This window comes from Ursus maritimus, unplaced genomic scaffold, assembly GCF_017311325.1.
Source record: "Ursus maritimus isolate PB19 unplaced genomic scaffold, ASM1731132v1 scaffold_14, whole genome shotgun sequence".
NCBI classification, from domain to species: Eukaryota; Metazoa; Chordata; class Mammalia; order Carnivora; family Ursidae; genus Ursus; species Ursus maritimus.
This window is the reverse complement of record NW_024423786.1, coordinates 41,467,031-41,479,133: the sequence shown is the minus strand read 5'-3', so window position 1 is coordinate 41,479,133 and position 12,103 is coordinate 41,467,031. Positions and strand designations below refer to the sequence as shown.

Sequence of the window (12,103 nt, the reverse complement as noted above, 5' to 3'; positions counted from 1 at the left end):
CCAAGATCCCAACAGGAGATCTGGGGTGGAGCCAGACAAAAGAAGGTACGTTGTCGCCCCAGGGGATCCTCCCGCACTGGCAGGTCTGAGAACCTCGCATTGATCCAACATCTTCATTCCACACGTGAACAAGTCGAGGCCCTGGGAAAGGATGAGTCAACTCGAAGCTGCAACACTGGTTCATCAACAGGTGTCTGTGCTGGGAGTCCCCAACTTCCCACCCACCAGGTTCTCCCTCTCACTGGCTCCCAGACCGCAGGGTCTGAGCAGAGCTCGGAAGAGACGGTCAGTCCTTGGGAAGAATGGGGAACACACACCCCACCTTGGCTGTGGCTCTGCAAATCCACTTTTTGTTACTCTAACACCTTGCACCACAAGTCAACTCCACCTTCAAGGAAGCAGGGCTAGGCTGTGGAAGGCGGGGGACCAGCAAGATGTCTTCTTTGCTTCCCTCGGAAACAGGGTCAGCTCCGCCCACCGTCACCCAGCTGGGAGGGCTGGAGGACCACCCAGACTTCCTCACCTCAACAGGGTGGGTGAGAACAGACCCACATCTACATTTATAAAAGGCCCATGGGCGAGACCTTGAACTAGCCATCTCCCTCTGCTCTTCCAGCTACTGATGAGGTCAGAAGCCACGCCTTGATTTTACAGACAAGGCTAGGAGGGAAGCACAGAGTTTTAAAGATCCACTCTGGGTCCCACCAAGGGGATGAATGGAGCTGAGATTTAAACCAGATCCATCTGACTCCAAAGCCCGTGCTCTCCTGTCACCCAGCTCCCCCAGGTGGCCTGATGGCAGTTTCTGTGTGGGATGGGAAGAAGACTCCGTCCTAGGGGCTGCTTCTTCCCAAACACCTGGGGGTGACAAATGGAGAGGGATACTGGGCCCAGGGCTTAGGGGACCATCTAGGGTCGGCAACGTCCCAAAGCACATTCATGAGAGGTCCCTTCAGCCCAGGCTTCCTGGTCTATTAAGCAGGTATAAACTGTCTTCAACCTACCTCGAAGGGCTGCTTCTGCATTGAGCAAATTATGAGATCCCATCACAAAGTGCCATGTACATGTTATGACCACCGATCTGTTAAGAGGCTGTCAGCACGGAGACAGTGACTCTTCCACTAACTTAGCCATCAGGCTGCTGGGCATGGGGACATAGCTGCAAGCGGCCAGGTCAGAGGCAATTTCCTGAGGGACGAACAGGGCACGGACAAGTCTGACTCCTCGCCCAGAACCCTGGGCTCTTCTCCACACCCACCTCCCCACACCTCGCTGCCCCTTCCTCTCTGTCCCCCCGACAGTTCCGGCCCTTCCCTCCAGCTCCCCCTCCCACCCTGAGCCCACAGTGGCCAAGCCCCTCCCCAGTGCACCCAAGTCCAAGATTATCAATGAGCTCCCCTCCACCCTGGCACTCTCCCCACTCTCTAGACCGCCTGTTTCTCGAGTGTATAGATCACAAGTGTCAGCATTTAACACCACCAGATGCACACACAGAAGGCCAGAAACAAGCACCTGCCGGAGACACCCGCCACGAAGACTGACCACTTGAAGCCCCTGCGCTAGCTTCAAAACCCTGGGCTCCCCGAGGCTGAGCTCATGGCCATCGGGGTTCCCACCTACCCTCTCCTTCATAGCTCTCAATAAATGAGAGTTCAGGCAGAGACACAGTCTCTTCCGAGCTGGGCAAGAGGGAGCAAGTTCTCCAGAGATGCATTGTCCAGTAAGGCAACCCTAAGTCAAGTGTGGCTGTTTAAATATAAAGTAAGTAAAATGGGATAGAATAAAACATCATGTTAGTTACATTTCAAGGGCTCAAGGACCACACGTGGCTGTGGCGCTGGCCAGCACCGCACAGCACGACCCCAGTCCCCAGAGCCAGGTGAGAAACAGGAACTGCGCACAGCCTGCAAGCTCACAGCCAGAGCTTGCTCCGGGCTCAGGTGCAACCCGAGGGGCTGGGGACAACCACCCTCCCTGTCCCAGGGCACAAAGGGACAGCCCGATCCAGGCTAGATGCTGGCGAAAGCCGACAGCCGAGGGCAAGGGTTTGTGCCAAGTTAACAACCTTTAGGAGCCTCCTTCTGGCTGCTAAGAAAGAGGTCAGAGCGGGGCGCCTGGGTGGCTCAGTCGTTAAGCGTCTGCCTTGGGCCCAGGGCATGATCCTGCAGTCCTGGGGTCGAGCCCTGCATTGGGCTCCCTGCTCCGCTGGGAGCCTGCTTCTTCCTCTCCCACTCCCCCTGCTTGTGTTCCCTCTCTCGCTGGCTGTGTCTCTCTCTGCCAAATAAATAAATAAAATCATAAAAAAAAAAAAAAAAGAAAGAAAGAGGTCAGAGAAGGACGAAGTGGCCTCCCACTGCCCGGCTGGGCAGCACTGTAGAGAGAGGCCCCAGAGCTTCATCTACACAGCCTGGAACGGTTCCCCTACTCACCCAGCTTGGAACGTCTGGATGAGCACCAAGAAATGAGCTTCAAATACAATACAAACATGTGGGCGGCTCGGGACCCCTGGGCGGCTGAGTTGGTTAAGTGTCTGCCTTCGGCTAAGGTCATGATCCAGGAGTTCTGGGATCAAGTCCCGCAACAGATACCTGCTCAGTGGGGGGTCTGCCCCTCCCCCTTGCTTGGGCGCTCTCACTCTCTCTCCCTGTGACAAATAAATAAAATCTTAAAAAAAAAAAAAAAAGAAAAAAGAAAAAGGAAAAAAGAAAAAAGAAAAGAAACGTGGACAGCTGCCCTCCCCACTAGAAGGGCAGGGTCCTGCAGAACTTGGCCACCAAAGCACTGAGCAGCACTTTCAGACCTCATCCCTACCCCAATCACCGCCAACTGCTTGCTGTCAAACCGTGTGGAGCATCCCCGACTGTCCCCTCTGTACCCACCAAAATGTTCCCCCCTCGGAGCTGCCCCCGTGGAATACTCCTCTCCAGCTACCCCACTGTGCTTCCCGATCCCATCCTCCACGGTTCAGCCCAAATTCCACTCTGCCTTCTCAGGGAGCGTCCCCAGGCCCAGCCTGGCTTTCCCAGGAAATGCCCCCCAGCAGTACAGTCTAATAGTCTATGTGCTCTTCCCCCCATCACCGGGGCTGGCTGACCTGTGGGCACGCTGCACCCTGCAGAGAATCCCCCTCCTCCAGGGGGTTATGCGGGCTGGAATCCAGAGGTCACTCAGGATGCTCCTTGACCTTGGGCATCCCGGCACCTCGGAACCTCGTGGCTTGCCCCCTCACAAATCAGTCAGGTGGGCTGGCAGGGAAGTACTGTTAAGACTGCCGGCGCACAGCTACAACCAAACTTCACTGCGGAATAATGTGCGGAAACCTTATGGCCCGGGTCTTGTCTCCATTTGTCACAGTGTCAGGATTGGCTCCCCCAGATGATAACTAAATTGAGCTCACAGTCCAGTGTGGGGAGGAGAGGAAGCTAGCACCAGGAGGGAAATCAACCCCAAGCATGAAATCTTGATGCCTTCAGCAAGACCATGTGTGCGGTAGGTGTCAGTGAGGGATGTGCCACTGAGTGCTAGGGGACCAGCAAGGAGCCATCCCCTTGGGGCAGACAGGGACTCTCCAGCGGCCGGAGCAGGTTGGCAAAGTGCTGGACCCTGGAGTCCATCCTACAGTGGTCTCATCGTCACATCAGATGATGGAGGTAAAAGTGGGGACCCCTTCCACCCGAGGGAGGGGCCTCCTTGCTCCCTGTCTGCCCGCAGCAGGCTGGCCCTACTTCCTCTCCAGCCTCACCACTCATCAGTCTCCCAAGAAATGACTGGGCTGGAAAAGTAACTCGAACTTGAGACCTTTGACTGTCTTTCTCTCAGGCACTGACCCTAACAGAAACATCACTCAGGTCCTGCAGAGATTAAACATGACGTGAAAAGCACTCTTGTATAAAAAAACAGGTAACTTTGGGCCACGCCAAAGTCTAAAAATCTTTGTGCATCAAAGGACACTACCCAGAGAAAGAAAAGCCAACCCACAAAACGGGGGAAAAAATACCCGGAAGTCCCATTTTTAGCAACAGTTTAATATCCAGAATACATAATTCAACCACAACTCAACAACAGAAAGACAAACGACCCGATGGAAAAATGGGCGAAGGATACGAATACATATTTCTCCAAAGAACATACACGGACGGCAACTAAGCACACGACTAAATGCTCAACAGCACTTACCATCCGGGAAATGTAAATCAAAGCCCGGGTGAGGTACCACTTCACACCTACTAGGATAGCTATCATTTATTTTGTTTTTAAAGAAAGGCAGACTGCCACATGCAGCACCTCATGTGGACGTGTCTGGAGTCTTGGAAGCTTGTCTACCCTACATTCTCCTACAAATGGACCTTGAGAGCTTGGCTGGAGGTTCCGGCAGGGGAACGCAGCTAACTCATATACCCCTGACGAAGAACGGTCCTCCTCCATGCGGGAAGGTCACCCTCCTCCACCAAGCGCACAGCTCTGGGAGGGCTGCACGTGGAGCAGTGAGGGAGGAAGGGGACACCCACCTAGCCATCCAGATCAGCCGAGCCAACCCTGGCGATCAGTGGGGTACGGATGTTGCAGCCAGATCGCCCCCGCACCCTATAATTTTTTTTTTTAAAGTAGGCTCCACGCGCAGCATGGAGCTCAACACGGGGTTTGAATTCACGACCCTGAGGTCAAGACCTGAGCTGAAATCAAGAGTTGGACGCTTAACCGGCTGAGCCACCCAGGCGCCCCCATCTTGTATTTTCTTAAAAAGAAAAACAAGTGATGGGCAAGGCTGTAGGGGAACTGGAGCCCTCGCGCACTGCTGGTGGTAGCGGAAAATGTACAGCCGCGGTGGCAAACAGGCTGGCGGTTCCTCCAAAAGTTAAACACAGAATTGCTATCTGACCCAGCAATTCCACTCCTTCAGTATACAGCCAAAAGAACTGAAAACAGGGCCTCAAATAATACTTGTGAGCCAGCACGTACACCAATATGCCAATGACAGCATTAGTGACAATAGCCAAAAGGTGTCCATCAACAGATGAATGAACAAACACCCACTGCCTATAGTATATACCTACGATGGAATATGATTCAGCCTTAAAAAGGAACAACATTCTCTTACATGCTAGAACGCGGATGAATCCTGAAAACTTATGCTTATGCTAAGTGAAGTAAGCCGAACACAAAAGGACAAATATTGTAAGATTCCACTTACATGAGGTACTTGGAATGGGCAAACTCATGGAAACAGAAAGTAGATGAGGCGTTGCCAGGGGCTGGGATAAGATTAATAGGGAGTCGCTGCTTGATGGGGGTAGAGTTTCTGTCGGGTGTGATGAAAAAACTCTGGAAATAGTGGTGATGGTTATACAGCATTGTAAATATACTAATGCCACTGACAAAGGCTTAGATGGAAAATTTTAGGTTATATGTACTTCACCACTAAACAAAACAAAACAAAACTGTGGCAAATAAGGGCATCCCCATCCTCATCAGGGGAAAGGAGGACCAGAATCAGGATCCAGAGGGGATTAAGACATGCCCATCAGGGCAGACTGGACTTGGGGCCTGTACTCTTTTCCCACTGTTGTTTTTTTGTTTTGTTTTGTTTTGTTTTTTTTAAAGATTTTATTTATTTATTCGACAGAGATAGAGACAGCCAGCGAGAGAGGGAACACAAGCAGGGGGAGTGGGAGAGGAAGAAGCAGGCTCATAGCGGAAGAGCCTGATGTAGGGCTCGATCCCAGAACGCCGGGATCACGCCCTGAGCCGAAGGCAGACACTTAACCGCTGTGCCACCCAGGTGCCCCTGTTTTGTTTTGTTTTTGAGTGTGTAACTCACAAAAACCAAAAGCTACTAGCAAGTATACAACTGGTTTCTCCAGCTTCTCCCCTACCTTGCACCTGGGCAACCGGTCCAAGTCAGTACATAAAGAGAGTCACCACCTGTTCTCATGGCCTCTCCTAAGCTAACACTCACTTGCCTTCCAGCTGGCTGACCTTGGGCAAACCACCTCACATTTATTAGCCTCAGTGCTTCCACCTATAAATTAACCCTCCTCCTTCCTTCTTCTCAGGGTAGTCATCAAGACCTAGATAAGATAAAGCAAGCAACTGGCATCATTTCCATGTTAAATCTGAAAACACTGTTGTCTTTAATAAACAAAATTAAACCGTTACGAGCTACAGAGAAAAACAGGGGCACTATGTACTCCCCATCCCACTTTCCTTCTTTCCTTTTCTTGCACCTTCTCTATCTAACAGTATGTATGTTGTCGGACTGTCTCTCCAGCTAACTGCAAGCTGCTTTGGGCAGAGACTTCTATCTGCTTTGTTCAATACTATACCTCTAGTGCCTAGTGACTGGCGCACAGGACGGACCCACTACACGTCTACTGAAGGACTGAATTACCAGCTCCAATAACCCATTTAAAACCAAGCCGAACAACACTTCATCACCGGCCACTGATCCACCCACTGACACCACAGCCTGGAAACTGAAGAGTCAACAAAAAATTCTAACTTCCCCTTTGCACGAAAAGGACTAGAGAAAGTAGAAAAATCAGGAGCTCCTGGATAGGAAAGACGCACCAGGAAAGGAAAAGGTTTCCAATGTAGCAAGAATGTGGCTTCACAATAACTCTTCCTTAAAAAGAATGAAAGGAAACTCCAAAGGCCAGTGAAGTCTCAATTCTAAGATAGAAGCCATGTGATTTCCGACTGCGCATTTTTTTAGAAATGAGTTCATGGCCAAGAGCTTTCTGAAGCCAGAAATGTGAAGATTAAACCCAATTAAAGTAGCAATCAATACACCAATAAACTGGAAAATCTAGATGAAATGGGCAAATTCCTAGAAATACACAATGTACCTAAACTGACTCATGAAGAAATAACAAATTTAAATACATCTATAACTAATAAGGAAACTGAGTAAGTAATCAAAACCCTCCCGACAAAGAAAAGCCCAGGGCCAGATAGTTTTACTGGTGAATTCTACCAAACATTTAAAGAAGAAATAATACCAATCCTGTTCAAACTCTTCCAAAAAATTGAAGAGGAGGGAATACTTCCTAACTCATTTTATGAGTTCAGCCTTACCCTGATTCCAAAGCCACACACGCTACAAGAAAAGTACAAACTCATATCCCTCGTGAACACTGAAGCAAAAATGCTCAACAAAATACTAACAAACTGAATCCAGCAAGGACCAAGGACCAGGGGGAATTTACTCCTGCAATGCAAAAATAGTTCAACATACAAAAACCAATTAATGCAATACACTAATAGGATGAAGGGGGGGAATCACATGATCATCTCAATTGATGAAGAAAAAGCATTTGACAAAATTCAACTCTCTTTGATATGAGAGCGATATGATAAAAACACTCAACAAACTAGGAAGAGAAGGAAACTTCCTCAACATGATAAAGGCCATATTTGAAAAACCCATAGTGAATGTCACGCTCAATGGTGAAAGGCTGAAAGCTTTTCCATGATAAGGAACAAAACAAGGATGACCGCTTTCACAACTTCTAGTCAACATGATACTCAAAGCTCTAGCCAGAGCAATCAGGCAAGAAAAAGAAATAAAAGTCATCCAAATTGGAATAGAAGTAAAATTGTCTCTGTTCACAGATGATATTCTATATGCAGAAATGTTTAGAGTCCATGAAAAAACTGTTAGAATAATTAACAAATTAAGCAAAGTTCCAGGATGTCGATTCTATAACTCAACAAGTATCAGTTGCATTTCTATGTATACTAGCTATGTACGATCAGACCAGGAAATTAAGGAAACAATCTCATTTACAACAGCACCAAAAAGAATAAAATACTTAGGAATACATTTAACCAAGGAGCTAAAGGCTTGTACAATGAAAACTAGAGAGCATGGCTGAAAAAAATTAAAGACCTGAATGAAAATTAACGACTTAAATAAATGGAAAGACGTCCCATGCTCATGGATTGGAAGACTTAATATTGTTAGGATGGCAACACTCCCCAAAATGAATTACAGATTCAGTACAATCCGTATGAAAATCTCAATGGTGTTATTTGCACAAACAGAAAAATCCATTCTAAAATTCATATGGAATCTCAAGGGATCCCAAAAAGCCAAAACAATCTTGAAAGAGAACTAAGTCAGAGGATTCACACTTTCTGATTTCAGAACTCACTACAAGCTATAGTAATCAAAACAGTATGGTTGGGGTGACTGGGTGGCTCAGTCGGTTAAGCGTCTGCCTTCAGCTCGGGTCAGGATCCTGGGGTCCTGGGCTGGAGCCCCGTATCGGCTCCCTGCTCAGCAGGGAGCCTGCTTCTCCCTCTCCCTCTGCCTGCCACTCCCCGTGCTTGTGTTCTCTCTCTGTCAAATAAATAAATTAATTAAAAAAAAAAAAACAGTATGGCAGTGGCATAATTACAGACATATAAACCAATAGAATAGAATACAGAATCCCGAAATAAAGTCTCACAGATATGGCCAAATGACTTTCAACAATTCAATAGGGAAAGGACCATTCAACAGGGAAAGGACGTTCAATAGGGAAAGGACGTCATTTCAACAAACGGTATTGGGAAAGCTGGATATTCACATGCAAAAGACTGTATTAGACACTTACATTACACCATACATAAAAATTAACTCAGAATAGATCAAAGACCTAAATATAAGAGCTAAAACAAAAACAAACAAACAAACAAACAAAAAAACAACTCTTAGAAAAAAACATGGGGGAAAAGCTTCAGGATCCAAGGTTTGATAATGGTTCATTAGGTATGACACCAAAAGCAGGATCAACAAAAGAAAAAATAAACTGGACTTTATCAAAATTAAGAACTTTGTACATCAAAGGGCATTATTGGGAAAGTGAAAAGACAACCTTGGAATTGGGAGAAAATATTTGCAAATCTCATATCTGATAGGGGGTTAATATCCAGAATATATTAGGAACTCCCACAACTCAACAACAACAAAAGTCAATTAAAAAATGGGTGAACGGGCACCTGGGTGGCTCAGTCGGTTAAGCGTTGGACTCTCGGTTTCGGCACAGATCACGCTCTCATGGGTTGTGGCTCCATGCTCAGTGGGGAGCCCACTTGAAGACTCTCTCCCTCTGTCCCTCCCCCGCACCTTTTGTGTGTGTTCGGATGAGCGCGAACTCTGTCTCCCCCAAATAAATAAATCTTAAAAAAAAAAAAAAACGGGCAAAGGACCTGAATGGACATTTCTCCAAAGAAGATATACAAATAGCCATAGGCACATGAGAAGATGCTCAACATCACTCCCTAATCACCATGGAAACACACATGAAAACTACGTGATACCATTTCACACCCGACAGAATGACTATAATCAACAAAACAGAAAATAACAAGTGTTGACAAGGACGTGGAAAAACTGGAATACGGCCATGTCTACTGCTGCTGGAAATGTACAATGATGCAGCCGCTGGAAAATAGCATGGCAGTTCCTTCAAAGGTTAAACACAGAACTGCTAACATAATCCAAACATTCCACTTCTGGGTTCATACTCAAAAGAACTGAAAACAGAGGCTCAGATATTTATACATTCATTACTGACAACAGCCAAAAGTTAGAAGCAACCCAAATGAATGGATAAAATGTGGTATAGTACAAAGGAGTATTATCCAGCTTTAAAAAGGAATGAAATTTCACATACGCTACAACATCAATAAACCTCAAAAATGTTATGCTGAGCAAAATAAGCCAAAGAAACTCAAATACTGTGTGATTCTACTTATGTAAGATACCCAAAGTAATCAAATAGAATAGTGGTTTAAGGGCTAGGGTGGGAGGGTAATGGGGAGTTACTGTTTAATGGGGACAGAGTTTACATTTGGGATGATGAAAAAGCTCTGGCCATAGTGGTATAGTTATATAACATTATTTCAAATGGTAAACTGTATGTTACATGTATTCTGCCACAATAACAAAAAATTGAGAAAACAACAACAACAACATCAGGCCATATTTTCAGCCCATCGAGAGAATCCCTCTTTAAAGACAGTTCTCCTGGGGCGCCTGGGTGGCGCAGTCGTTAAGTGTCTGCCTTCGGCTCAGGGCGTGCTCCCGGCGTTCTGGGATCGAGTCCCACATCAGGCTCCTCCGCTAGGAGCCTGCTTCTTCCTCTCCCACTCCCCCTGCTTGTGTTCCCTCTCTTGCTGGCTGTCTCTGTCAAATAAATAAATAAAATCTTTAAAAAATAAAATAAAAAAAAAATAAAGACAGTTCTCCTGACGGCCTGGGCAACCTTCCCGAGGCAACGGGCCCTGAGGATGCTATGCTGTCCTTTGTATTCTGACCTTAAGCCCAGTCCCAGTAATCTGGGCCCCAAATTCAAGCCAACATCACAGGCTGGCTAGCCACCGAAAAGCTGAGGTTTGAGATTCCCTAGGCCTGGCAGTTTTCAAGTAGAACCGTCTGACAGGGCCAACAAGCTGCCAACAAAAGCAGAAGCCAATCTGGCTAGCTTTCACTCTCTATTACTTCCTCTTTCACTTTCCCACAGGAGGGCCATGCACAAAGGAAACAGGAGCCAGACTGACCAGCCTGACTCTTTAAAGTTCAAAAGTTGAGTCCCTGTTTCCCCTCATCCATCGAAGGTCGAGATATTTACTAGCCTTTATAGTTTGTAGAATTAGTAGTTTTTGCTCATCCAACAACAGCAGAACTCACAAGCTCCACCCTCTGTGGTCCCTAGTGCTTTTCACAGATGACCGTCAGATCTCAAAACAACCCAGTGAGAATTAATACAGAGGGGTTGTTATCCTCCACTGCAGACATGAAGAAACAGGTTCAAGGAGATGAAGCAGTTTGTCCCAAGTCCCACAGCCCCAAATGACAGGGACAGGGCTTGCACACAGGTAATGAACTTCAGAGTTCTCCTTCCTCTTGATTACTCGGACAGATCAACGAGGTGGAAATGGAATCGAACCATTTTGGTGTCAAAAGCAAGGAAGATGCTTCCAAGTTTGGTAACTAATAGGACTAGGAAGTCCATCCCCAGAGAAGTAGCCTGGGAAGAACTAAGCGCCCTCCTCTTTCCCTGAGGTGCACCCTGACCTAGAAATGGGTCTTCTTTTTTGGACTTCTGTACTCAACGATTGCAGCTGGGAGCCCAGAGCACCGTCCCATACTGCCCTGCCGAAGGCGCGCTGGAGGACAGGGGACGGTCTGCTAGATCCACTGAATTTCACCAGGCTGGAAGGCCGGCTGGGTCATGGGGAAACGGGGTGAATCAGGGCGCTCACACGCGAAAAAATCATGCCTAATCTAACGAGCATCCCAACCTTAGAAGTCGCCTGGAGACGCACAAAGGAAACACCAGATAGTAGCCAAAAGGCTGGTAGCGCGCAGACCACGGCCCTCCCCAACCCGCGCATGCGCGGCGACGGCCCTAGCGCCAAAAGAGTCCCCGCCAGCGAGCACACTTGGTGGGCGGGCTCCGACTCCTCGCGCAGGCGCCACCCGCGCGCATGCGCGTCCTCAGCAGCTGCCTTTTCCTACTAGTCGTCTGTCCTCTCGTCCCTGCTCTGGATCCGAACACTGGCTACCTCAGCCACGGTCCTCACTCTGCATTCCTCACCTTGCGTCCGGTTTTTTCCCGTAGGGCTTTCAACCGTTCCTTTCGCCGCAACGCCTCTTCCTCTAGCCGGCCCACACCAGCCGCAGTAGCCGCCATGTTGCCCACCCTCCTCTTCTTTAGTCCTGCATCGCGCAGGCCCAGGGAGTAGATGAATCTCTGGCGGCCAATCCAGGGACGAGAACGGGAGAACCGGAAGTCCTGAAAGCCAATCAATACTGAGTTGCTATAGGAGGGCCCGCCCAACCTTTCCCCGCGCCTCGCCTCGCCTGTTCGGGGAGGGCACGGCGAAAGAAAGACCGTAAGGCTCGATTCGTCCAATGCCAATCAGTGAGAAAGCGGCAAGTGGAATCAGACCTGAGTGAAGGAGGATGGAGCGCGTCGATCGCTCTGACTTCGCCTAAGCAAGCGCCAACCACAGCTCACTCCCTACCCGCCTCTTGGAATGCGCTTGACCCACCTTTGTCCCCGTGTCCTGATTCTTCAAGGCCCGAATGCCTTCCAGAAGTCTTCCCTGACCC

At 48.2% G+C, this 12,103-nt stretch overlaps 1 protein-coding gene across 1 annotated transcript in view; it reads right to left on the bottom strand.

The window, feature by feature from the left end:
- The window catches only part of CCDC12 (coiled-coil domain containing 12), a 51,049-nt gene extending 39,272 nt beyond the window's left edge, over positions 1-11,777 (bottom strand). The window contains exon 1 of the mRNA XM_008703860.2: positions 11,586-11,777. Within this exon, the coding sequence (XP_008702082.1) occupies positions 11,586-11,681 (96 nt within the window). The 5' untranslated portion in view covers positions 11,682-11,777. The remainder of the gene's footprint in view (positions 1-11,585) is intronic.
- Between the last annotated feature and the right edge of the window lie 326 nt (positions 11,778-12,103).